General features: G+C 40.0%; 2 protein-coding genes across 3 annotated transcripts in view; one reads left to right on the top strand and one right to left on the bottom strand.

Annotated features, from left to right (window-relative positions):
- The first annotated feature begins 1,286 nt into the window (after nt 1-1,286).
- On the top strand, nt 1,287-12,742 carry MFSD9 (major facilitator superfamily domain containing 9). 2 transcript variants are annotated; one of them, XM_042809949.1, is made up of 6 exons: nt 1,287-1,398; nt 5,130-5,217; nt 6,547-6,590; nt 7,780-7,909; nt 9,149-9,358; nt 9,863-12,742. In XM_042809949.1, the coding sequence occupies exons 1-6, from the start codon at nt 1,312-1,314 to the stop codon at nt 10,651-10,653; spliced, it is 1,350 nt and encodes a 449-aa protein (XP_042665883.1). In that variant the 5' UTR covers nt 1,287-1,311; the 3' UTR covers nt 10,654-12,742. The 2 variants fall into 2 exon arrangements, with proteins under 2 accessions (XP_042665883.1, XP_042665884.1); XM_042809950.1 differs by lacking the exon at nt 1,287-1,398 and adding an exon at nt 1,533-1,611.
- Nucleotides 12,743-16,526: 3,784 nt separating this feature from the next.
- The window catches only part of LOC122155942 (sodium/hydrogen exchanger 2-like), a gene marked incomplete at its 5' end in the record, with an annotated part of 31,833 nt that continues 20,579 nt past the window's right edge, over nt 16,527-27,780 (bottom strand). Inside the window, 6 exons of the mRNA XM_042810325.1 lie at nt 16,527-18,825; nt 20,943-21,033; nt 23,105-23,236; nt 24,128-24,224; nt 24,815-24,976; nt 26,436-26,506. Coding sequence (XP_042666259.1) covers nt 18,455-18,825; nt 20,943-21,033; nt 23,105-23,236; nt 24,128-24,224; nt 24,815-24,976; nt 26,436-26,506 — 924 coding nt within the window. The remainder of the gene's footprint in view (nt 18,826-20,942; nt 21,034-23,104; nt 23,237-24,127; nt 24,225-24,814; nt 24,977-26,435; nt 26,507-27,780) is intronic.

The following is a 27,780-nucleotide window of genomic DNA, read 5'->3' as shown; positions in this document are numbered from 1 at the left end:
AGCTTAACTATTCAGAACAATGAGGAAAATGACGTACCCTTCTCCTCTTCTCCCCTTCTCCTGTTTTGTGACCTAATTCTGTTGAAGACCTTGTGATACTTATTTCTCATTAAAACATGAGGATAGAACTGAAGTTATCCCATTAATCAATCAACAACTGACATTCTCTAATTTTAACTGGTGCTTATGTTTAAAATGTAAACATAATCATCATTTTTCAAAAGCAGCTTCTCAGAGATAATGAAATAATCACTAATCACTAATAATGGGCCCCTCACTACAAGAAAGACATTGAGGCTGAGGACTGTGTCCAGAGAAGGCCAACAAAGATGTGAAGGATCTGGAGCACAGGTCTTATGGAGAGCGGCTGAGAGAACTGGGATTGTTCAGCCTGGAGAAGAGGAGGCCCGGGGGAGATATTATCACTCTCTACAATGACCTGAAAGGAGGTTGTGGCAAGGTGGGGGTTGACCTCTTCTCCCATGTAATCAGTGGTGGGAGAGTATGGCCTCAAGTTATGCCAGGGGAGGTTCATGTTGGATATTAGGAAACATCTCAGAAAGAGTGGTGAGGCAGTAGACAGGCAGCCCAGGGAGGTGGTGCAGTCACCATCCCTGGAGGTGTTCAAGAACCGCGTGGATGTGGCAATGAGAGATGTGGTCAGTGGGCATGGTAAAGGTGGGCTGACAGTTGGACTGGGTGATCTGAGAGGTCTTTCCCAGCCTTAATGATTCTATTCTGATTCTAACTATGTACATTTCAAGAAGAAACTGGAATGCCTATCTTCCCAGGATGTGTCAGTCAGACAGGGCTGCTTCCCATGGGAGGCAGAACGAGAAGCATACAGATTAAAAAACAATCTTTCTACAGCACCCAGGAGGACTGCAAAGAGAACCATCACCACTCTGCTAGGGCTTATTTTTGCTTCCAAACCTCTTCTGTTTCTGCTTTGCTCGGGGCCTCGGGCCCTGTGGCGACAGGCACAACGATAATCTCCCCACAAACACACAAGAAGTGACAGGACGGGCAAATTCCTACAGGTGAGCGGGGGAAGGCAAGGATTCTGAAAGACTCCACAAACTGAAGCGACCTTCCTCCCCCGCCTGAAGGGGAACAAACACAAATTTAGCTGCTGACACAAACATAATCGCTGACACAAACAAAAGGCCCAAGTTACGACAGCACCCTCAACCACCAACCCTTCGTCCCCCCTTCCCCCCCCCCCCGCCATGTTTCCGTCGTTCCCCGGCATTGCGCATGCCCAGCACTGCCGCTGCGGGGTGCTGCGGGCCCGGGGCAGCCGCCGGCCGGATGGAGGAGGATGGATGCCGGGAAGCCGCGACTAGCCCGGCGGCGGCACGGCGCTTCGTGCGCTGTTTGTACGCCGTGGGCTTCCTGGTAAGCGGCGAGCCGGCTGCGTGGAGTGGGCGGCCGTGACGGTGAGGGGGAAATCCTTCCTAGCCTCGCATGAGCCGGCCGCGGCGGCCCTGTGGCTCTGGGGCCCTCTGCCGGGGCTCCCGGCGGCCGTCGGAGGGGCCGTACTCGCGGTGACAGCGGTGGCGGTGGTGGGGGAACTGCGCCGGGCAGCCGTTGGTTCCCTCAGAATCCGAGGTTGGTCAGAAAACGGCCCTGCGGTCCGATCTGGGCTTCCCCTGGGTTCCCCCTTAGCGCTGCTGATGAAGTTACTCCGTTTTAAGGCTCTGACTCCTTTTTGGGGCTTGAATGCTTGTTGCCACAGTGCAGCGTAGCAGTTGGATTTGCCCTGTGACCTTTATATTGGGTGTAAAAACACTCTGCTTTTTTTCAGCCCTTGAACTGATATCCTGAAGTGCTGCATCCAAGTGTGCAGTCCTCAGTACAGGAGAGACACAGACTTGTTAAAGTGCATCCAGAGAAGGGCCACAGAATGGCTAGGGTTGGAAGGGACCTCAAGGATCATGAATCTCCAACCCCCCTGCCACATGCAGGGCCACCAACCTCCCCATTTAATGCTAGACCAGGCTGCCCAGGGCCCCATCCAGTCTCACCTTGAACACCTCTAGGGACGGGGCATCCACAACCTCTCTGGGCAGCCTGTTCCAGCACCTCACCACTCTCACAGTAAAGAACTTAAATGAAATGAACCAAGGGATGGAACACCTCTCCTATGAGTACAGGCTGAGAGAGCTGAGTCTGTGCAGTCTGGAGAAGAGAAGGCTATGAGGTGGCCTGATCGCAGCCCTCAGTATCTAGAGGAGAACTACAGGAAAGAAGGGGACAGATTCTTTAGCAGAATCTGTGGTGATAGAACAAGGGAAAATGGTCTCAAGCTCAGGGAGGCTAGATTTAGTTTAGATATAAGGAAGATCTCTTTTCTAATGAAGATGGTGAGGCACTGGAACAGGTTACCTAGTGTTGTGGTCGATGCCTCACTCCTGGAAATTTTCAAGTTGAGGCTGGATGAAGTCTGAACAACCTGATCTAGCTGTGGATATCTATGCGTGCTGCAAGGGAATTGGACTAGATGGCCTTCAGAGGTTACTTCCAACTCAGGATTCTATTATTCTATCCTACAAAATAATACAATGGACGAAGAGTGTAGTAACAACTTTTGTGTCTTCATACCTCTTCTGTGATACTTTGACATAGAGCATGTAGTACATTCTGAAAGCCAGCAAGAAATTAGCGCAATTTAAAAGTTTAGATTGTGATGAAATGTAATAAAGAGCAACATGTTATGTTACCTGTTACATAATCTTCCTGTAGCCAGCAAATGCAGTGTCATTAACGTTTGACATAAGAAATTTTAAATGAGATAACAACCTATTGCAGAAGAATGATTAATAGGTCTTGCACAACCTGCATGCCAGTGACAAGTCCAGTACCACCGATGTGTGTCCTGTGACCTGGACTTTTTAATACCTTTATCCTTGACCCAGGTAAAGTGGCAGGTCCACAGTCTCTTCACGTTTTCAGATGACATTTCCGTGTGGGGTGCAGTTTAGGACATGGATGCTACCCAAGGGGCACCTGTGGCAAAGAAAGACATGGTTTAGTGGGCATGATGAGATTGGTTGATGGTTGGACAAGACAATCTGAGAGGTCTTTTCCAGCCTTAATGATTCTGTGATTCTAGGCAGGCTGAATTGATGGGCTGACAATAGCCTTATGAAACTCAACATGGACAACTACCCTGTCCTGCAGTCAGCAAGAAATAACCTTTTCCAAACACAGAGGGGTGCCCCGATTGAAAGGCAGTCAGCAGCATCTTGAGCTTTACAAACAAGGAAATGACCTTCCCTCACTCAGTACTTGTGAGAATGCATCTAAAATACTGTGCCCAGGAAGGAGTGAGCTTTGAAGGGCCACCAGGATGCCTAGAGAGGTTGCCTTGTGAGGAGAGGCTGAGGGGAGTCTGGCAGCAGCCTTTCCTACATGGGTAAGGAGGTTACCAAGAAGATGGAGCCGGCTCCTTAGTGTGGTGCATGGCAAAGGAAAGAGGGACAAAGGTCCTGTATGCAGTCAGAACCTCTCACTGTAATTGCAAGAAAGCCTGCCTCAAAGAATCATAGAATTGTTTGAGTTGGAAGGGACCTTTAAATCTTATCAGGTCCAACCCCCCTGCAATGAACAGGGACACCTACAGCTAGATTAGGTTGCTCAGAGACCTGTCTAGCCTGACCTTGCATGTCTTCAGGGATGGGACATCCACAAGCTCACTGGTCTGTGCCCGTGCCTCACCACCCTCACTGTGAAAAACGTTTTCCTTGTATCTAGTTTAAATCTCCTTTCTTTTAGTTAGAAACTGTTTCCCCTAGTCCTATCACAGCAGATGATGCTAAAGGGTCTGTGTGCCCTTCTTTCTTGTAGCTCCTCTTTAAATAATGAAAGGCTGCTATCAGATCACTGTGTAGCCTTCTCCTCTCCAGACTGAACAGCCCTAGCTTTCAGCCTATCCTTGTAGGCAGGTGAGGTGATCTATCCCTTGGATAATTTTTGTGGCCCTCCTCTGGATGCACTTTAACAGGTCCAGGTCTCTCTGTACTGAGACACAGACACATCTTTTCACATGAGGACAGCCAAGCAGTAGGAAAGCTTGCCAGAGGAGTTGTGCAGTCTCTGTCCTAGAAGATTTTTAGGACAAGACTGGATAAAGCTTGAGGGTGTATACTCAAAGCTTGCCCAGCTGAGAGCATGACTAGAAACCTGAATCCCTTCAGTGTGAATTATTGTTATTCCGTGCTTCTATGTTCTAGTGTATGGAATAGTTTTCTGAGCTTTGATGCTGTTTTACTAACAATTTTAGTAAGCTGTGTGGGCTTTTCACTCATGCTAATATATTTAATGTCCTAATTTCTTGTTTCCATCGTAAGGTGCTTAATGATAGACTGCAAGAATTTAGTAACTTGCTTTGTTACAGTTACTCTGACTGTGGGTGTGCTATGAACAGCTAGCTAGTCTGCTGAAGCTGCAGCAGTCAGTGATAAAAGGTGATCTTTCTTCAATAGCTCTCTTCTGTAAGGTTCAGATCTGATAAAGGACTCATGCCGGGAGCACATAGTGAAGGAACTATTGGGTTAATGTGGCTAGCTCAACAAAAGATAAAGTGTCAAAAGAACTGAGTAGAAGATTTGTGTACCTTTCAGGGTGGGTAGTGTCCTTTGCCCTTATACAAAAAGTTTTCTACTTACACTTCATGATATATTTTTTTTATGTTTCTGTCCTTACATTTCTGAAGTTATACAGAAAGCTCAACTTCTTCCTTTCTTCCTCATCCTGGTTGATAGTGAAAATACTGTAGATTTTCCTTGTACCCAAGCACAGAGTGTTTTAGGTGACAGAAATAAAAAAAAATATTATTTAGATATATATCTTCAGAATGTTTGTATGTGCAGGAAGGATGAGTATTAATGCCTCTGTGAGGCAGACCTTTTTTTTGTCTTCCTGTGTGGTTTTAATTTTGTCTATTACAGGGTACATTGTAGAGGTTGTGACATACCACATTAGCCATGAAGAATTTTCTTTGAATCCTGTACTGATACAGAAGACATTTAAAACTTTTGAAATGCGGACTGACTGTTCTTAAAACAGTTTGCTACCATCTTTATAGAAATCATCACTTATTAAAAATTTTCCTACCTTCTTTTCAGGATTTATTCGGTGTGAGTATGGTTGTTCCTTTAATGAATCTTCACATCAAATCTCTAGGAGCAAGTCATACAGTTGCTGGAATAATAGGTGAGTTGCAATAATCAATTGATTTACCAAAGAATAAGATGATGAGAACTGAAATGTACCTTCCTGTAAATTGGATGTTATAGCATAATTCTTCCTTGCTAGTAGCATGATAAAAAGTAATGCCAAATTCCAAATAGAAAAGTAAGGAAAGCCATGCTGTGTTTGATGCAGAGATCTATCCAAGCTCACAACCTGTTGGTTGCCAAAAGCAGATGTGTGGGAAAGTACATTCTTGGAAAGAAGAAGGAAGTCTTACAGTACTTGTACAATACTTGTACAGGTGCTTTTCCAGCTGACCTGGTTTCTTCAGCATCCAAAAATTCACATCTCAGCAACCTTGGGAGCCAGAGCTGCTGGTTTTATTTTTTATTGTTATTTGCAGGCTTTGCAGACAATGTGTCTACAGCTGGTTCTCCTCAGCTTTCCAATGCCCTTGATTGCTTCCAATTCAGTTAAATTCCTTGTAGCTACCTTTTAGCAAAGGTGTTTGTCATCCTTAGAAACTTATTTATCAGTAAATTCTGAAGGTTTGGAATTCTGTCTTAAAATGATGTTAAGTTGAAATTCCAGGATTCTAAGGATCTTATTTATATATTGTAGTACTGTTTATGGTTTGCTGTGATTTAGAATTATGGTATTCTTCTTACCTACATGTGATTGACTTGGGCTTGTTGTTCTTTCTTTCTTTACTTATTTTTATTTTGGATGGGAGCAATTTTTGTGAAATAACTCTTGTTCTGCTCTGAGGTGGTGGCACTTTAAGCACTGATTCATCAAAAATACATTTTCATCTGCTTTGATTTAAACTTGAAAAAAAAATAGATTTTGAGATGTATTCTTATAGATGAAAAGGTTTGGTAGATGTTTCTATGTGCTTGTCTTTTCTGCTTCTCTTCTGTCACTAACTGCAGCTAAACTCAGACTCCCAAATGAAAGAGTAGGGTGTGTGGTTTCTTTAGGGTTTCTGTGGTGCCTTGTAATACGTTGAAGAGCTGAGTGGAAAGTAATTACAGCCTCCCAGTAATGAAATTCTCTTCTGATTCTGAGAAAGGAATCACAAATGCTGAGATCTCTTTTGCTTAATGCACCACCCAAAGCAACATCCTTCTACATTACGAAGTTGTGTAAGTTTGATTAGCAGTCGCTTTATTGTGTGCTTTTTTTCCCATTCCTAAACTATTTCCCTTGCTTTTTAAGCTTCATCCTTTCCTCTTCTTTTAGTGAATTATTCCGAGAATTACTTTCATGTTTTCTCATTTAAAATTTAATGCAGTTTTCATAGAAGAAAATAATAATTTTTACTGTTGGTATTTTACTTGTTTGTTTTAGGATCTCTCTATGGTATAATGCAACTATTTTCCAGCACGTTTGTGGTGAGTTCTAACACTGTGTTTTTAAGTACATTGTCATTTCTATGGATTTTATGGGGGGATCTAATTCTCTATCTCTACTGAGCTAATTGTCAATCAAACACGGCTGTCTCCTTGTTTGATTTGTTTTTTTGTTTTGCTTTATTTTCCAACCTCCCCAGCCTGGTCTAGTATCAAACAGGGAGGTTGGTGGCCCTGCCTGTGCCAGGTGAGTTGGAGATTCATGATCCTTGTGTTCCCTTCCAATCTGGGCCATTCTGTCTCCAATGTACTACAAAGCACTAGTAAAGCAGTTCTCTTAATTCAATAGCCCATCCAGAAAGCAATCTCATGAGTCAGCTCTTTGTAAGCCTGTTATAGAGAGCTTGCTTTCCCTGCTTAATAAGCAGTGTCTTGTAATCTCCCATACGGCCTAAGCTCTCATGTTGTGTGTCTTTGAACTTTGTCAAGGCCATGCATCCTGAAAGCATGCTTTACTTTTAAATACCATAGATCCCTGTATTTAACCAGGAAAACCTTTAATTTTATCCTGCTATCTCCTGTCTCTCAGGAGAGCAGATTTTGAGCATCTTGTGAAAAAGCCTTTCAGAGTTTGTTCTATAGGACACCTGGGATAATTTGCTTCTCTAATGTGGCATTTTCTGTGAACTGCAAGACCTTTACATACTTCTTGAAAAATCTACTTGCTTCTTGGAATCAAGCTGTTTTATAAACATACTACAGCAAGTTTGCTGTTCTCCCTTCTCATATCTACTTACTGTTCATCTGCTTTGGGATGACAAACTCTTCCTGTTCCTTTTAGGATGCTCAGCAAGTGTCTGAGCATAGCTACCTAATATTTGTGGTTGGTTGTGCTAATGTGTTTGGAGTGCTAGTAATAGTAGTATTTGACGATGTTTATTGCCAAGATTGTGGTTTTTAAAGGGAGAAAGTATTAAAAAAAATAATAATAAAAAAAAATCCCTCTACGTGGCATGAAATAGAGTACAGTTTCAGCAGATGCACTCCCAGCAGGGCAGAACTCTGCTCATCACTTCCAGACTTCATGCACTTAGTAAAGTTGTGTAATAAGCATATTAAGCTTCTGCTAACAGTCCTTTGAACTTCTTTCTCAGTTTAACTTAGATAAACTGATTGTTCATTGTACGTAGTTAAATGTTATAAAATGTTCTTGATTTCCTGTTTTGTGAAGGGCTGCTGGAGTGATATAGTAGGAAGACGGTACTCTCTGCTTACTTGTATTCTTCTCAGTGCACTGGGTTACTTCCTTCTTGGAACGTGCACCACTGTGTTCCTGTTTGCCCTTTCTAGAGTCCCTATAGGTGAGTAAATGCTTGGCGTTTTGCAGCTTAAATTTCATGTTGTCTCAGCTTGAGAGTTACTACTAGAGAAGTGGTGATATGTAGGTACCGACATAGCATCATCCAGCAGTACCTACTGGACCCTGGTAATAGAGGCATTTCTACAGGTTAAACATTCTTATGATTTTTCTAACAACTGAAATATGTACTCAAACTGTCAAAATTTTTATACCGCTTTAAGCAGCTGAATTTTGTAGGACTGGAGTGCAGCAATTCCTTGAAAGTTGCACTGTTAGTCATTAGAAATACCTGGTATATCTGCTGGAAATCGTGACCTGCGCTCACTAGGCAGAATGGAATTATGAATGAACTGGTTCATTATTGATTTTCTCTTATGCTGATTGCATATTTCGAAGTGATAACTGCAAAGTCTGGCTGAAAATTTAGATCAGCACTTCAATAGAATATGTGCCAAAGCAAGTGTGTTTGCAACACTGAAACTAAGTTTGTGGCAAGGTTTGTATCAATTCTTACAGTAGCTGAATATTTCTCATGTATTCTGATATGCTACTTACATATTCTGATATAATAAGCATTGCTTTTACTTACAACACATTTACAAAAGGGTACTTTTGTGGCCTATGGTCCTGGTCTAGGAACTCTTCATACTGTTTCTTTACTTAAAGAAAAATTGCCAATGAATGATGTGATTGGTATTTGATTACACAGTAGAAGTAATGATATTTAGTTCTAACAGTACTGTGCCTGTGATGGATAGCATTGCTCTGATCAGGGTGAAGGAATATAAAAGTTTGTGCTGTTGCTATTCCCGCAGCACACTTGTCTGCCCACACCAGTCTCTTATAATACCTTGTAATCCTGGAAATCTCCATATTCAGCAAAGTCGTTACAGAGCTACGTTTATAAACAAACAAGCCATTTCTACTCCACCTTTACCCACAGGATCCTATTTTAGAGGCTATGCTATTCCTAGAGTGCTCCAGCACAAGCTTATTTACTTATCCTTCCATGTAGGGTTGGAGGAATGTTCCCTTAAAACAAATGCCTAAATAATTTAGATAGCTACTTCCAAATCCTTGAACAAGCAGGACCATGATTGTGGCTCAACACACTGCATGATTCTAGCACAAAGAATTTTTGATCTGTAATATTAATTATAGGAATTGCACAAGTTTTACGTTGATACATCAGATAGCTTACGTGATTTTTAATCTTTTGCATTTTGGGTTTTTATTGCAGGTATTTTCAAACACACACTTTCCATCTCTAAAGCCCTGCTTTCCGACTTGGTTTCTGAGAGAGACCGCCCTTTAGTAATGGGCCGTTTCAATGCAGCCTCTGGTGTGGGCTTCATTCTGGGGCCTGTTGTTGGTGGCTACCTTACGGAGTTGGAAAATGGCTTTTATCAAACGTCTTTCATCTGTGCCTCTATCTTCCTTTTGAATGCTGGTAGGTTTTGTATCTTTTTTTGCTCCGCTCTTGTGTATTTATGCTGTTTGTAATACCTGGAATTTGTATTGTTTCTTATCATATTTGGCATACATGTTTTGTATTATGAATACACGGCTGTTGAGAAGAATAGGAATTTTGAAGCAGATAACCTCCAGTTGCTTCTCTGTTAAATTATTTATATTGCTTTTACAAGCATGGGAATAGGAACTTAAGTGCCCAAAAATGACAACTGAAAATCAGAGTTTTGGCTTCAGCCCTTAGGTTTGCATGCTGTGTGTTGTCTCAGTGCTTTCCTTCCTTGCTTTCATTGCATTTGAAGTTGTACTGTGAATAACACTATATGTAATCCTTGTAATTTTTTACAGTGATTTTTAAAAAGTAGTTCAATTCCTTTTTAAACTTTGTTTTTTACACTCTGTAAACTGTTACCATCAGACTAATGGGAAACCGTGTAAAAATTATGCAATTAAATGCAATCCACTAATATTTTTGTCTGTATAGGTCTTGTCTGGATGTTACCCTGGAATGAGGAAAACATTGTCAACAAGAAACATGAACATGGCAAGAAAAGGACAGACAATTCCTCAGCAAAAAGAGATCGTGACTCGCACTTGAAACCAGTAACTAATGGAGCTATGGTAAATGATGTGCCTTTCCAGTCTCCGTGGGTCCAAATTACAACGGTGCTGAAGAGGATTAAAGAAATTGCATCATCTGATTTGTGGGATATATTTTTAATACGGTTACTGATGTCTGTTGCTATACTGCTGTACTACAGTAATTTTACTCTGGCTTTGGATGAGAGATTTGGGGTGAAACCCCTGTTCTCTGGATACCTAATGAGCTATAGCAGTACACTTGGAGTTCTGGCTGGTTGTCTTCTTGGACCAATAACAAGACTGTATCAGCACAACACTTACAGACTTCTGTTGCACTCTAGCACTTTTACCTGCGTGTTGATTCTTCTGTATGCATCAGCACCTGGCATGTGGATGGTCGTTTTGTCTTCCACGTTCTTAGCCTTTTCGACTACTATAGGTCGTACTTGCATCATTGACCTTGAATTGACCATTGGTGGCAATGAGGCCAGCGGTACACTCCTGGGTGTTGGACAGTCTGTGACATCAGTGGGACGTATAATTGCCCCACTCCTTTCTGGAATTGCTCAGGAATTCAGTCCCTGTGGACCTCCAAGTCTGGGGGTTTTCTTAGCTTTAATAGCTATTCTCATAATGAACATAAACAAGCAAAAATATTGTAGTAGTGGAAATGTTAAGTTAAAAAATCAGTAATAGCTGCAAATTTGGATTGCACGGATGTATTTTACAGAAGAAGCACAGTGAATCAACCAGGGTTGATACATACACCTGCCAGACCTGTACAGTAGGAACAGGATCATTTAAGAGGGCCAATTTTGTTGATGCAGAGGCAAGTGTATATATACACACATAGAAATAAATGCTGCAGGACAGTTGTCTTTCTGAACTGGGACCACTAGAATTCTTACAAGAGGGACAAGTGTTAATGTATAGCACTGGCTGGGTTTTTTTAAGAACTTTTAACTTTCTTGGAGGGAACAGAAGAATGACTTACGTACACAGATGCTGTTTGTAGCTGATTTTGAAACAGAATTTAGACTGATATCTTGTAAAATGTACAGACAAGTTAATGTGTTATTTAATTAGAGGTGAGCTTTTATTATTTTATCAGGAAAATTTGGATCATAACTTACCAGGCTTAATTTCTTATGCTGTGGTCTGTTGCCATTTTCTGCTGTGACAATAGATAATTAACAAGATGTTTGTTTATATGATTTTGTTGAGTTTACATTGTCTTTGAAATTTAAGGTAGCCATCTGGCCTTGATTACCATCTTTCCCAGGCAACAGATTTGGATGTATGCTAATTTTGTATTAGCAAGCTTAAAATGGACAATTTTGGAATAACATGGAGTCATTCAGACTGAAACTGAGACTGAACCTAAACTTTACTGAAACTTGAACTGCTAGTTCGTGTTTAGTGATAACTTTACTGAGAAACTTTGTCATAAATTATCTTCTAATGCTTCCTGTGCAGTTTTTCTGCCTTCATTTTAAGAATAAATTTGCTTCTCAAGTCTTTTGATTGACTGTTCAAGATGTGCTGGAGAAACTAGCAAGAGTTCAAAGGTGACTTTGAGTAAATACATTCTCTCTCATCTCTGGAGGCATAGGTGACATTTTAGTGACAGGACGAAAAATATTTATATTTCAGTCTTTGTCTGAGCTGCTTAAGTAATGACTTTACTCTCAGAGCTGTAGTGAGAGTTGTAGTACTTTGCAACTTTGCTATTTGTTGTTCAAGCACATATTGCTCACTAGTCGCTGTTTGAATTTGTTTTGAAACATACTTTGCACTGGTGATGTTCCATGCACTTTTTCTAAAACTGCTTGAAGCTACCATCCACTATGTCGAATTTTGCAATAACCATTTGGCTGTCTCCCTCAACACATCTGTGCAAATGAGGTTGCTACTTCAAGAGAGTCACAGGTAATGTTCTGCACTTCCTTCTTTTTCCAGTGCCTGAGATTGTGTAAGTCCTTGTTGAAACCTCAGTCATTTCAGCGATGCCACCATGAGAATATAGAGAACTCTGAGTTAATTTTATATGTTGACATAATAAATGTTTTATTGCTGCTATGATTTCAGTAGCTATCATCATAGATAATTACTGCAATGATCTATGTTGAATTTACTAGAGGAACTTGAGGCATTTTTAAGTATGTTATCTCCTTGTTTTGCTTGGCAGATGCTTCAATTCTCACCCAACATTTCCTATCCTCTTTCAATCCATATTTTCAAAATAGCAACTAAAACTATCCTTCTGTAAACCAGGGTTTTCTGTTTTGCAACTGTAGCAAAAGTTAAAAGGGAAGGTGGAGAATTTCTCAAAAATAAACATATTTGAAAGATTTAGTAATTGTTATTATGCTTATTGGTTATACTAGGTAACAACATTTTAGAGTTGCTGCACTGTTTAAAGCTAAACTCTGTAAACACCACAAAATGCAGCTTTACTGTAAAACTCCTGGAATGTTACTTTACTGCTTATAAAAGCTTCAAAGCCTACACATTTAATGTTTTTGTTTGAAAAGTAGGTCTCAATACACATTAAATAAAAATGAAATTAATATTTGCATTGAGAAACCTTTAGGAGGTTGTGATCTCAGGGACATTACAAGTAATGCTACAGAACAAAAGGTTCTTAATTGTAGGCCAAAATAAAGGTCTGTGCAAACATTTCTTTGGAAAGCCTCAGTTACAGAAAAGTTGCACTATTTTATTTATTTACTTATTTATTAATTAAGGAAAAGTAATAAAATGAAGTTTCGATCTACTTTTATCATTTTGTCACTGTTTTTTTTTGTTTTTTTTTTTCACTCTGCTGAAACTATGGTGTGAAATACAGATGGTCAATTTAAAAAGGTGCAAATTTTTTTTTCTTCGTGGTCTAATTGTTACTTATAATAATAAACTTTTCACATAAAAGGTGAAGGAGCCCTAGGATTCAACCAAGAAGTCACCTGACAGTAAATGGAAAAGAAGAAAGAAAGGCAAAGAATGAACTCACCAGTTTTGAGATGGGATGCTGAAAGCTAGCATTCCTAGTGTGTGGAGACCTCATTTAAATCCCTTGTGTTGTCTCTTGATTGCCATGATAAAATTCAGCAAGATGAGTAAGTGACATCCCTAGAGGAGAAGGTGTGACTCCTCCCTTGAAGCTGAGGGAGGAGAAGCTGCAGCTGTTTGGGGCTACACTGAATTACTCAGCAGTTTCTTGAATCCAGTTCTGGGATCTCAAGATTCTAAAGGACTAAAGATCCAGGACTAAAGGTGTGCGTCTTTAGGGGGAAAGTTCAACCTTGAAATAACTGCAAAATGAGATTTTTCCCTTGCTCACTCTTTGAATTAGTTTTCTCAGATGTGTTGGTTGTGGTTTTGTTTATCATTTGAAATTTTCACTTTTTTAGCACTTATCTTCATGATCAGCTGACGCTGAAGGTGCTGCATATAGAGTGCAATAATTTTTCTGTAAAATAACTGATGGGTTATGAGAGATACTCAATTTGTTATTTTCTATATAAATAAATATATTTTGCATTTTGGTTACTGTTTCATACACTCCAGCAGATACTTTTTGAACACTTACAAATAGCTGTGCAGGAATCTTGCAAGGCAGTTATTTGTGGCTTGAATTTTGAGAATCAACCTATTTTGAGTGGAGCTCAGATCTCTTCCCTATGCGAAATAAAATAGCTAAGGGAGCTTTTTTTTTAAAGGTAAGCTTTGAAAACCTCATAGTTCAACCTACAAGGAGGAATTAAGATACATTTTCAGTTATTTTTAACTCAATATTAGCATCTAGGAGTTACTTCTGACAAAAGCTTTGGAACAGGGACTGTTCTTCTCTCAAATGTAGTAAACAGAAGATTTTGGAAATGATGTAAAATAATAACGAAATAACTTGCAGTATTTAAAATGAATTTACCTTCTTACTTCCAAAATTTACTTCTTGAAACAAAACCTTTTGTAATGAGAATGTGGGTTCAATTCACAACATACAAATGCAAAGCCCAGCACATTTCAGATAAAGAAATGGAGTAATCCCCATAACTGTTGTATTCCCTCCTCTGTTTACTCACTGATATCCTGTTGAATGTTACAGGACACAGAGGCTTCCAGAGCTTCCACAATCACTCCTGTGTGCCTGTACAGGAAATGCATCAGTACTTGCCTTAGAAATGATGCTAACCCAATATCCATTGTGTTGTCCTATTAGAAAACTGCCTAGCACCTGCAGGAGGAATTCTGATGAAGTTAACTTTCAAGCAGTGCAGCACAGTATCCAAGAGAGACTTAACAAACCCAAATCTGATCAGCTTCCAAATGCTGAGGTATTTTTGAAAGTTTGCAGGAGAATCAAGCTGAAGCTGCCATATATTTTTATTAGCAATTTTGATTTTTTTTCCAAGTAGCTTCCTGTTTAACTGGCCATCTAACAAGCCAAGAGGGATATTAAACCTTTTGAGTGTCCTAAGACAGCTTCCTCATGGTGGTTCACACAATTGACAGTGTCAAGCACAGCTACAGCTTTATCTAGAAAGTACAAATTACATCATAGTATGCTAAATCACTTTAGGACTGTTAGTCCTTTCTCTCCAGAATTTAAATAGCACCTGAATAAGGTGAGTTAGGTAGCCTATGACTTACCTCTCTATTGCGTTCTATAGCAGATCCTCTTTCTACTGCCTGGACTTGATACCTCCTGCATTTTATTTGCCAGGCTACTCCTGCAGTCTATTGTTGGCCTGGCTGGCACGGTGTATAGTAGTGTTACTATACACTGTATATAGTATTAAAACACAGCCAGTATAGCTGTGCTGTAAGCATGTTCAAAAGCACAGTTTTATAGAATCAGAGCTCTTGAAGTACAAAAAGCATTCCTCTAGCTGATTTCAAGATCTTTTATCTTCTCTTCAGAAGCCGAGAGAAGTTGGCAGAACAATTCTGAGAATGGTGACCAGCTGAAAAACTACTTGCAGTGTCAGCCTTAAAATGTTGCTGGTGTTTGGATCTGATGAACTTGGCATCTCTTGAAAAAGCTGATGCACTGTGTTTACTTCCAGAGATCCTAAGGCACTATTCATAATAGCATGCAGAATAGCATGTTATTTTGGACAAATTTTCAACCTAGTTTGTTCCCCTATGTTATTTATATGTAGCTTCAACAGAGGATGTTCTCAAGTTGCTAGATTGTTAGGCAGCATGGTCTTATTTAACAAAATACCTGTGCTTTCAGTGGACCTTGCATTACAATTTAGTACCAGGTAGCAAAGCCCTTAAAATCTGGTCTCTTACAGCAAATTATTGTTGCTTTCATTGTCACATATCTGGTTAGAACAGGTAACTGGTGTCTGTCTACACTCTAGCCTTTGCTTTGCCACTTTTCTTATCCTAATTACTTCCAATTTCAAATTCAGCAGCTGAATTTCAGAACCTCAGAAAGGGCTTACACAATGTATTCTCTGTGTTCTCATCCCTAAAACTGGACAGCTGGGAATTTACAAGGCAGTAAAATATTGATAATACAGATTTCGCTGAGGAGTCCATCTGGAAAAAACAACAACAACAAAAAAACAACCCCTGTGGATTTCACTGCTGAAGATGTTTTTCCAAAGCAAAAAACGTTCCCAGTCAATACATGATTTTCCCCATCAGATGGTGCTCAAGGACAGATTTATTGGGCATCTCGTTCTCTAGCAGGAAAACTTTTCTTTGCTACAACCTTAAGGAAAAATCTCCTCCACAAGCTGAAGCTTGATGGACGCTTTAGGAAGAGCCGGAAGTGCTACTGAATTTGTTTTCCTTTTTCAGGGAAGTAAAAGAATAAGGAAGAGACAAACTTCAAACATGAGACTTAAATGAGAGCAAGAGCTGAATGAGATGGACTACCTGGGACATAGCCTATTTCACTTGCTGTTCTCTTTGTTACTGAAATTCAAATGCCCAGGGAAGCAGCTTCTGTAGGTGACTAGCTCTGGACCAGCAGCTGCAGAAAAGAGCCTGAAAAGGATGTGATAAGCAGCAGAAGGGAAGGGAGAGAGTACCTGGGAGGGGTGCAAGTCTCAGGAGACCCGTGATTCTGCTTCACAGTGTAACCATCCTGGAGATTTGCCTTACTGCTCATCTTCTGTGGCTTTCAAAGTGTTTTGAAAAAGTAACAAAATATTGGTGTGTTTTGAAGCACCAAGAGCTTAGGACCCTATTACATCAAACATCCTCCAACTTTGTGCTTTTGCTACGGAGAACCTAGTTTTAAGTAGCAATGATCCAAGCATATGCTGCATTAACGGGCGACAAGCAAAGCTGTCAGGTTCCTGAAACCCTCATTCACTGTTTAAAATTATGCCAACAAATCCAACAACAATTCTTAAAATAAGACATCTTTCCCCAGACACAAGTCAATTTATCATTGACAGCGTATGAAGGATAAGCTCTGCAGGGAACTAACTGAAGGTTGATGTGCAACATTTTGTATTTATTTGGTCAGATTTCAGGTGGGTCTGCTATAAAACACCTAACCTAAACAGTCCAATCTGCAAAGAAGTTTCAATAATGAAATCCAATTCAAGGCCTCTTTCTTATTCAATCATTCTGTCAGTAACATAGTGACAAAGTGCTTGCTGACAACTTTACAGCTGAAACATGTTTTCCATGTAGAAAGACAATCACATTTGATTTTAAAGCTTATTAGCTTGTTTGAGCCCAGTTTTATTCCCAAACAGGAGGTGACCATTAAAGGGTAGATAAGTAACGCTTTCCACAAATTTTTTTTGAGAACAGCCATAAATATCTGACCAAGATTCCTAGGGTTGACCTAGCCATCTCTCCACAGCTTAAAGTTTGCATTTGGCAGAAATTACATACTTGGAACACAGTAAAACAATTAAAAGACATGAGCCAGTAAAAGACATTAGGCAAGTTTGGCATTTCAAATACATATGTGAAATGAATATCTTGGAATAGCTGTTAAGTCATCATCCCTTTTTAAGCTCATTTACCATCCCTGCCCACAAATTTTTTCATAGAAATCTACCTTGTGATTTTAAAAGCAAATTCTGATTTTTAATAGTCCTCTCAAAAGAAGCTTAAATAAAAAAGTGAATCTTATTGCCCACAGATTTAGAAATGTGCTAATGAAAAATTATGATTTCACAGTGTACATTCTCAAATGAAAGTTACGAATCTTGTAACAAGAAGAATTAAAATGATTTTTGCATTGTGCTGAAATGTGTATCCGTGCTGAAGCAAGCTCAAAACTTAGGATAAAGTGGGACAGAAAGTGCAAATTCCTGAGACCTATTAAGTATCATTTATTTTAATGCATCCTTCGTACCCATGTGTTCTTAAGTGACTGCTATTTATGCTGGGATGAAGAAAGTCTGCGTTTCTTATGAGCGCTATTAAGGTGCACAGTGACTGCAACTGATTCCAGAGCCCCTGGAGTGCTACTTTTTCTGTACAAACAAATCAGTGGGAGAGAAAGAAAGGATATCCTTCCCCTTTTATAGATGAAGAAATAAAAAGAAAATAGGATCACAAGCACGAGGGAAGGAGCTTTCTTGAGTCTCGGTGGTCCCTGACTCAAACAGGACACCGCTCAGTTTTCTATGTGCAGAGCTCCACAACTATTCTACTGCCATGTTTGCACTGCAAAGATGCTAAGGTGCAAAAAGCAATCTTGAACAGGAGAACTAGTTATCTACCTGAAGTTTCCTATTTTAGGGCTTCTGGTATACCTTTAGGTACCCTCAGCTCTTACTGACATTAGTGACAGTCAAAGTCATTTAGATTTCCCTTGGTGATTTTCAGTACCGTTTTAAAAGCTACATATTGGCAAAAATTCAGAAACTAAAAGTTCAAGCTATTCAGGTCTTGTCTTTGTTGCAACTTCTATGAACTGCACATGCAATTCTCTTCCTATAGCTTGTTCCTTCTCTTCTTCCTCTTTTCCACATCATGGCTCTTCAAACAAATTGGGCTTCAGGAATATATTTATGCTTCTTACAAAGTCTATATGATAGGTGCATTGTGCAATTTTCAGTGTTACTCATATTAATGTTCTGGTCAAAACAAATATCATTTGATCATAAATAAAATCTGAAATGACACAGATTTCTGCAAAGAATCCCTTCATCACTGGACTTTCAACAGTGATTTTCACTGGATAGCTGGGTATTGAGCCTGCATGATTTGGTTCCACGAGATGATGTGATAAGGCACATTTCCATCCTATTTAATAGTGGAAATAATGTCATCAAAGCATTGCCATAAGTTATCTATAAAATAGATTTTTTTTTATGTCTTCAGTTTTGCAATTGCTGCAGTATTCCTTTCACTTAGTTAATGGCATTGGCTTTACCCAAATGGAAATGCTTAGATCCACATTGAAGTTTGTCTTCTCTTTAATGGATCCCGTCGTCTGATCAGATAGTTTAGAATCTGAATTTGGTACATCCACGGTTTGATATCAACAGTTCAATCTTTGCTATGTTCAGTATGGCTGGTTCTCAGGCTTACTTCTCTGCCTTTCCCCTTGTGATGCCTGCCTAACTAATCGTGGTGGTGGCACAGGTCTTGCCAACCCATGGTCTGCAGTCAAATCTTCCCTGCTCAAAGTGCCAAATCTTGGTCTTGTCAGCAGCGGCTGCCTGAACCCAATGGATGGCTGAGGCAGGCTGCCTGGATCCTGCTGCTCTCCTTGTCCATTCTGGTTTCCATCAACTTCATTCTTCCACTCCATGCTAAACTCAGAGGGTGGCCGCTGCTGTCTCAGTCTCTGCTCTCTCAAGATTTTTCCTGCTCTGGGTCTTAAATTGAGCACTGTAGTAGTGGCATCCATTTCAGAGTCACTGCTGTCACCCACTGTTAATTGAAAACAAAATAAAGATTTTAGCTGTGAAATGTTTGTGTTTCAGGAATACTCGTACAACAGTACACTGAGCAGCAACAGCCATAGTAAAAAGGTTAACTGGGTTTCTTAAATTCATTGCTTTGAGATTAGGCCCAGCATCAAACACTGTAAGATTTGACTTACAAACATCCCTTTCCTCAAAACAGTGACATTTAGAAATCTTCCACTGTCAAAGGGTGCTACTCTTTTTAAGCTGACATTTCCCTAAGCTTTTCAGATCTGTCAGGACATGGAATAAATGGAATACACCCGACCCTGAGTTACTTAGGGTCTAGTCCCTCGTGGTGCCTAAGCAAGACAAAGAAATGAGATTTTTTTATCCTCACATAACAAGCCTAATCTGAGGCATTTCCAGGGACTCTAGAAGCTGGGCTTTGGAAAAGAAGCATCAATGCTTGACCAAACAAAGGAGGGCAATTGGCCAGATGAAAGGAAACATCCCATCCTGAAGATGCCAGAATGTACAGTATCAAAGGACAACAACCGTGCAAATCTCAGCTTGCCACAGACTCCTTCACCTGCTTGCAGCAGAGTAGAAAATGCCAAGGGAAAGCTGGGATAATCATTTAAGGAATGCAGTGATCGCTATCAGGTAAACTAAGCTGGGAACAATCAGGCTGTGTAGATGTGCAATATGTTTTTGCAGCAGACTGAGAAGCACAGAATATCCCAAGTTGGAAGGGGTCCACGAGGATCATGGAGTCCAAATCCTGGTTCCACACGGGATCACCCAAAATTCAAATCCTGTGTCTGAGAGCAGTGTCCAAATGCTTTTTGAGCTCTGGCAGCCTGGGGCTGTGACCACTGCCTTGTTTCAGTGCCCCACTACCCACTCAGTGAAGAACCTTTTCCTTCTTTTTAATTGACCAATAAATACCTTCAACAAAACTGGCACGTTTCAGTCACTCAATACTGATGTTAAGAATTATTTATGAATGACTCAAATTTGTTCTCAGATTTAAGTCAGATATGGATTTCAAACAAATCAAAGCAAAGAATAGCACATTGTGCAACTGTCATAAGCACAGCTTCCATTAGTAGCCTGCATATTATTTCTTTTTAAAAGGTGAGAAAGAGGTCAACAAAACCTATCACCACATAGTTATCCATTCACCCAGATAATTTTATATCAAGGAAGGTCTTCATCAGATTATGTTTGCAGGCTTTTTTCCTCCTAGATATATCAAACTGTACATTTTTTTGACAATTGAATAATCTGGAGGCACATTTCCTCTTTAGTATTTAATGCTAGGTGACAGTAGGTGACCTCTGTAGACATAACTGCAGAATAAAAGACATCCTGCACTCAGGAGAGCAAAGATTTAATTAGCAACAGACAAAGACATAGTCTATTGCTAAATTAATTTGGAAGAGTAGGAAATTAATTGGTCTGGGGTGTGGTCAGGGAATTTTAGTGAGTGTGTAGAGATTTAATCCCATCAAGAGACTGTTCCTGTTCATGGCATAAGCATGGTCATGCAAATGGTAACAAGCAAAAGTAATGTACAAAACTAATCAAACTTTTCACATCAGATAGTTGCATTCCTCTGGATTTTTATTTTTATTTTTTAATTTTATAATTCAAGAACTCCAAAATGACACATTAGTGAGTTGAGGCATTAAAAAAAAAAGACGTTTAGGTTGTTAAGCACAGAATTTTGAAAATTCCTATGTGAGATCTATATATCACTCATCACATACTCATTTTCCTCACTGTTTTGGTTCTCAGGGCACTGCCTACTCTGACCTCAGTGAGAAAAGAAACCACATAGGGTCATAATCTAAGAGGTAGATTTGGATATTATCCAATAAAGATAGAAAGAATCAGCAATTCTGGTGCAAATGTTTTAGGCTAAGGACTCCACAGGACTGTTTGTTGGGGCATTTATTCACAATAAAATACCTGTTTTAGTACAAGTGCTAGAAAAATTCTAGCCCTTGCAGATAAAGTAGTTCATATCTTTTAGAAATTGAAATACTAATTCCTGTACATCATCCCTGGAAAAACCTTCCTTTTATGTAGGCAAAATGAGTGCAGCACACAAGAGGGCAAAAAATTTTCCATTACCTCTGGAAGATGTTTTGTTTCTCACACGTAGTTTCTCTGGGAGCTTAGTGTTTTTAGGAAGTGAAAGAAATCTTTTTGTATTTGCAGCAGCCTGTGCAAAGAATAACAGAATCATTAAGACACAGCAGACTGAAGTACTTGCATAATGCATGTTGAGATACACAGCTGAGGCTTGAATAGGCTTATGTAGCTCAAGGGCTCGCAAGTAGTTTGGGATTAGCTAATATGTGATCTTTTATTACACACTCAAGTTAACACTTACTGCTGGTTGAGGTCTTTACTAACTAAGGTAAGGACTGAGTAATCTCAAGCAGTTCAATCAAAGCAAAACCTACTGCTATGCCCTCTGAGATCAGAGTTAATAAATGTATGCTCTCAGACTCTAGCTTTACCTGCACAGGTTTTTCAGTGGAAGGCAAACATAGCTTCATTTTGTGCAGTTCTGTTTTGGAACTTTATTACTCAGCTGAAAAAATTAGGCTGAGACTGAAGCTCGGGCACAAAAGCTAATCTGTATTCTACCCCCACAAATGTTTTATACATACAAATTACTTTACACAGTTGATTAATCACGCTCAGGATGATGGGGAAGCTGGGCACCAGTGTGACTGTTTACCAGCACAGGTCACAGAAGCCTTGTTTTCCCAAGTTTAAACTCTGCGGTCTCTAGGTGCAGAGTGCACCTCATGCTTCCTGGAACATATGAGGTTCTTTCCAGGACAGGACCATTCTTAAAAATTTAGAAATTTCTTAAGGGTATCCTTCCTTTGATGATCAGAGGGCTGCAGCACCTCTCCTACAAGGAAAGGATGAAGGACTGGGATTGTTTAGCTTGGAGAAGAGAAAGCAGACCTCATGGCAGCCTTCCAGTAATCTAAGGAAGCATATGAACAGGAGGGGGAATGGCTGTTTATGAGGGTAGATAGTGATAGGACAAGGGGGAATGGTTTTAAACTGTGACAGAGGACATTTAGGTTAGATATTAGGAGGAAGTTTTTCACACAGAGGGTGATGACACACTGGAACAGGTTGCCCAAGGAGGTTGTGGATGCCCCATCCCTGGAAGCATTCAAGGCTGGATGTGGCTCTGGGCAGCCTGGTCTGGTGGTTGGCAACCCTGCATGTAGCAGGGGGGTTGAAACTAGATGATCATTTACTCAAGGACAATTATTTTTAAAATTACAGTCTGTGAGTTTGAAAAAGCTGACATACACCACCTCTCTCTCAGACCCAAAAAATGCCTTACTCCTGCCAAGTCTCTTCATTACTCCCCCTAAAAAATCAATATAAGTAACTGTGGTTGAGAAGGAAAAAAATCATTCAGAAACAGACTTACTGTTACAACTAATGCCACAGGTAACCCAGGTAATGGTCACAAATGAGATATAACATTTATTGTGGACATCAGCAGCAGCAGCCTCAGTAGCCAAAGGACAACTGCATCAGTGAAGGTAAAGGTCACTAAGTGTTCCTGCAACTTGAAAATACCTATTTATAGGGGGATTAATTTCCTTCAGAGTTAAAAGGGGGGCTTTGGATTTACTGTTTAATCAGTGTGCTCTTTTCAAAAACAGTCTGATATAAAAGGACTGCTTCAGAAAGTCAGATGTCACCATGACACACCATTTCTTGCATATTGTAGTGGTTTTCCTATCCTGTGTCAAAACCTGAAGCACTGGCCACTTTTTAAGAATCCTAAAGAGCCCACAGCATTTTTCAAATGAAGTGTTCACACTTTTTGGTGTGACCAAAAGCTCTCCCCCTTCCCACATTTTGGAATTTTGCAAATTCCTTTTGCAAGGAATTTGTTTATCTCAAAGCCATACTCTACCTCAGTCATCGACTCTTCATCAAAATTCTGATCGAGAATTCTCACCATGCCATAGAGGTACATTGGGTATGAAGCCTTCTTAGTTCCTCTGAGATAAAATCACGGCAGCAGATCCCACTTCCATATTACATTCTACAATATGGAAGCTTTTCAGAAGGGTTCAACGCAAACTAAGGGGCCTATGTGTGCATTTCAGGGTGTAAGTGCAACATTATACATGCAGCTGTCTTTCAAGTTGGGGATTTATTTTTCCTGCATTTCAGAAGATTTTTTCTGCATGGCATATAGCTATGGAGAACTGTTTTCTATAAATCAACTAAAGGGCAAATACCGGTCTTTCTCTTGACAGGCTGTTAGTTTTCCGTAGGCTCTCCCTAAGGCTGTGTCGGCGACGGATCAGAATTTCTTTGGCCTGCTTCTCATTTGCATCTGCAGCCAGGCTATGTCGGTTGTATGACATGGTCTGAAATAGAAAAGCTGTGGTTACTTTCTGAAAAGCACAAATGTGTTGATCTCTATGCACATTACAAAACAGGCCTTTTTTGCTTTGTTATTTTAATAATTACCATAAAGTCTTGCAAATAAAGTCACATTAAAGACAATTAAGAACAAGGGCAATAACTACGCCAGATTTTTTTTTAGTCAGAGGCTTCATGAGCACCTGTTTGTTTTTTAAGCCTGCCAATATTTATAACGAAAGAGCAGTTGGAAAAAGCTGGCTTAATACAGTGCTTATCCCCACGTTGTACTTGCTCAGTCAATATGTCAATGGAGGATGCACATTTGAAAGTGATAGGGTGAGTCACCTAGGGGGAAGTCATTTTTACCTCCAGCAAGCTGAGACATGCTCAACTTTTGAACGTCTTCCAAGGGCACAGACATTCAAACTACTTAGCCACAGGATGGTTTTTGTGAAATGTCCTTTTGCTTTTATTTCACTATTTTTCCAGCTCATCACCTCTGCTCTTAATACAAGCAACTTCACAACTGGAGGCAAATGAGAAATCTAATCGCATATTGTAAAGTAAACAAAAAACTAATAGAAGTGGGACAAGATTGGGTTGAATTTGCACCTATGATCCTTTTTAAGTAATGGAAGTATATTGCAGATAATATGCAAAAACATTAAGCTTTATCAACAGTATAAAATCAAATAAGCTGTTTACATGAAGGAGTATGCATATGTTGCTGAAAATGTTATAGACATTTATTCATAGGCGATAGAAGTAAATAACAGCATTAAATGATACATATTGTACAGCAGAAACTACACTTGCCCAAAGATATTTAATGAAGGTAAGAAGTATAGTTGAAGAGTAGAGGGATATTTACGTATGCAAAACTTTATTCTTACTCGATGACGTATTTGGTAGAGATTCTTTGTTAGTATTTCCCGCATGTTTTCCATCTCAGTGGGGGAGAGTGGCTTTATTTTCCCTTCATGATATTCACTGTGGAAGAATAAAACCCAGGAAGATACACAAAAAAAATGAGAAAGAGAGAATATTTTTGTTTTTTATGATTAGAAATTACGTTTTAACTGTTTCTTTTGTATTGGAAACAGCATTCTAAAACAACTGAGGAAAAGGTGAAAATGTAGTGGGTGAGAACAAAACCTTGATCTCATTTGACTCAAGTGATAAGGGTCAAAACCGACCCTCTGAAATCTGTATCGATTGCACAGAGCTGTAAATTCGACTAAGGCACTTTTCACATCCTTCAGGCTCCCCTGTAGCTCCTGGCAGCAGATGTGCAGGCACTGGATCAAACCCAGTTCATCCCCACATGGCACAGCGATGTTCCCTGGAAGCTGGATGCAGCTGCCCCTGAAAAACTACACGCTCCGGAAGAGCAAGGCTCACTCATGCTTTGTATGTGAGCTGCTGCAAAATGATCCAGTTCCACGTCTGATTACTGTTCATGTGATATTAGGACACAGAATGTCCTAAGTCAAAGCAATTATCCTGCCTACAGATCGGACTGTGAAGTACACAATGTGGCCCTGCTGTAACACTGAGTTGAAAAGGCCTGTCTGCCTTACCTGAGAGACACTGATGAAGGCACCTTGCTTATCATGCCACTCTCTGCCATCTCGATGGCATGCTTTATTTCCAGCTTCTTGTACAAAGAAACAATGCTGGATTTGGGCTGGTTCTCCCGGATGAGAAGTCTTCGCAGGTATTTATTGTCAAACTTTTTAAACCTGTGCATGAAGCAAACCAACCCAACCAGTTAATTTTTACTAGGCAGAGCTGAGGAATGTTTCTATACTGTTGCTAAAGCGATCGTGAAGGATTTTATTCCTCGGGAATGTGTCTGTTCGTATTTGTAACTTACTGCTGGGTATCATAATAAAAGGTCAAATTCATCCTTGCTTCAGATAGTCTTAACCTATGTTTTGGTTAATCTGCTAAAGCACAGTGTCCCTAGCAGCAACTTTTAGCTTCTATGTACTCTGTGCTATTGCACAATATTATTTCTAATTCTCCATTTTCATGGAGACAAAGGGAACATTAAATATTTACTGTAATAACAAATAAAAGGTCTACGTTTGCACCCACTGTTTTTTCTTTGAAACTTTAGCCTGCCTTTGTAAAATTTTGGAACTTCTCCTTTTATTTAGAGCAAGTTCAGCCCTCTTGGATGCTTAGTGAAAAAATATTGATTGGAGCAGAGTGACTTTGTTTGTCAGAAAATATCCTGCACTCCAGTCATTCTGAAATTATTCTTGAAATTCAGTCAAAAATGTTTCGGAAGGTCACGAAGAGGTGGTACCCTCCTTCAGTCTGTAATCTGTTGGTTAAAGATCTCACGCAAACTGGAGGAGAACCAAGCTAAGAAAAGCTGTAGCCATGTCATACATCTTCAGCCATGCCCTCAAGTCATTTGGAGAGGGATCCTCAGACTCTGCTGCTGATGCTGTTTCTCTTTGTATAAAATGCTTAAATTCTTGTCAGAGCAATGACCAGAAGGTGGGTGAGCAATGCCCTTGCTTTGTTTCTGAAGGATTTGGGTGAAAAGAATGTGCTTCTGAGAAAAGGGAGTTAGATCCAAACAATGATGATGATTCAGCAGCTCAACTGCACACATAAATAATTCAGGTATAGCCACTGGTAATCCTCTTAACTGATGCTGAGTTTTAAATAATACCGTCAGGAACTGTGGAGCTGCCTGCCATTAGGATCCCTCATGCACCTCATGCCAGCCAGTGCTTCGATCTTCCTAGCGGAAGTCCCAGAGCTTTTGCTTGTTTCTCATCAACTAGGGAACTAACCCCTCACTTAACACCACGGAGACAGATAGTTTGCAGCAGGAAAGCCAGCTCAGGATCAAAAGCTCAGCAGACATGCAGGAAATGCTCTGAAACCGTCAGAAACAGTGAGATTACCCGCACCCTCAGAAGGTAGAATAATCTACCCTGGGACCAAAGGGCTGTGCTTTTTCCCAGCTGGAAATTTTGTACTGCTTGCTTGTGGTTTAGTTAAAAAGACATTGTTTTACCGCTCTCTCTTTGTAACCCACGCGTTCTAAAAACAACCATCTGCGTTCAAGAATAAAATGCTGAAAATGAAATCTGATGCCCAGCAGCTTTAATTTGTTGCTGCAGAGCCAGTTCATTCTTCCCTCTATAACAAAGAGAGAGTTTTAAATGCCGTTCTTACTTATCTCTCCAGAAGTTGTGACCCCAATGTCCACACACATCTTCAATTCCTGTCTTCACATGATCAAAGAACTAAATAAGAAATGTTGATTCATTACATAAATATATGGATATAATTTGGCTTACCATTAGACTTTATTAATTTTCACTTACCTTGAAACAGAAAAGTCAAGGCAGAGTTCAGGACGATGCTTAACTAAATGCAGTCTAAACAAATAAGCATGGGCCTGGCTTACAGATATTGAAATGAGGTCAGTTTTTCCCTCACTCACATGCCCAGGGGGACACCTGGTTCCTGCTCTCCCCTGGAGCTCATAGACCCAGAAAGACAGAAGCCAATCTCTACAACATCAAACTTGCTGAGCTCCTGACTAAATCTGGAGTTGTTTTTGCCATATTTTCATTTCTTTCAAGTTCTCCAATTGCTTGGAGCTAAGCCTGGAACTTCTCCAGGGACTTCCCCAGGTTTGACAGCGAGTCAGGTGTGACTTTGTGGAGGAGACAGCCCAAGTGGGTAGCCAGCACTGCCCTTCTGTATGCACAGGACAGATCTGCCATAACCAACATCCTGAGCTCCTGTTTCGGGGTACTGTGGTCCAGCCTCACCTCAAAATGTCCTGAGCAACTGGTATTAGAACCACATTCTTCCTCAGTTTATTACCAGTTACAAAAGGGTAAATCAGTTCAGCTAAGATCTCAATGGATACCCACAGCAGCTCACAGCCAAGTGTGCTCTTTATTCAAGTACCATAGAAGGGGTCTCTAAATTTCAGGGGGAAATCCTGCTAGATATATTGAATGGGTAAGCTCAGAAATGACTGAGTTTTTGGGTGCCTAGATTCTGCTCTCTACTGGATGTGACCCTTATTATTCCTCATTTTTGGAATTTAAAATCACTGGGTTTTTGCAGCTGATTTGCTGCAAGGATAATTACATTCATGAAAACGCACAGCTAATGAACCACCATCATTAGAGACATGCATTCAAAACACAAATCTATTAAGACAGTGATGATGTGAGAGTTCAGGAAGTTTAAATGTGTCTTTAGGAGGATTTTACATGTGTTTAATTAGACTACCTCAACTACAATGTAGTGTAATTAAATTGCCAAAGGTTTCTTAACGTAGTCAAGTTCTAAAATAACACAGATCTCCTATGTGAAACAAATTGCAAAAAGACAATTTACCTCAACAAGTGAGGAAAACCAAGTGAAGATCTCAAATTAAAAATACCTAATAATGATAATTTTGATACTTATCAAGCGTGTAAACTTTGATACTTATCAAGAGTATAAACTTTGTGGTTGTTTTGATTAAAACAGATTTAGAAAAGAAATCTTAAAGAAT

This window comes from Centrocercus urophasianus, unplaced genomic scaffold (assembly GCF_019232065.1).
Source record: "Centrocercus urophasianus isolate 14NV4802_14NV808 unplaced genomic scaffold, USGS_Curo_1.0 seq_12, whole genome shotgun sequence".
Classification (NCBI taxonomy): domain Eukaryota; kingdom Metazoa; phylum Chordata; class Aves; order Galliformes; family Phasianidae; genus Centrocercus; species Centrocercus urophasianus.
Note: the sequence above shows the minus strand (reverse complement) of the source record. Positions and strands in the feature narration are given on the sequence as shown.

What these genes read in the sequence shown, in the direction of transcription:
- MFSD9 (XM_042809949.1), top strand. Translation starts at nt 1,312, where the DNA reads ATGGAGGAGGATGGATGCCGGGAAGCCGCGACTAGCCCGGCGGCGGCA. An exon ending in TACAGTTGCTGGAATAATAG is followed by an intron (nt 5,218 to 6,546) that starts GTGAGTTGCAAT and finishes TGTTTGTTTTAG; the next exon opens with GATCTCTCTATGGTATAATG. An exon ending in TATCTTCCTTTTGAATGCTG is followed by an intron (nt 9,359 to 9,862) that starts GTAGGTTTTGTA and finishes TTGTCTGTATAG; the next exon opens with GTCTTGTCTGGATGTTACCC.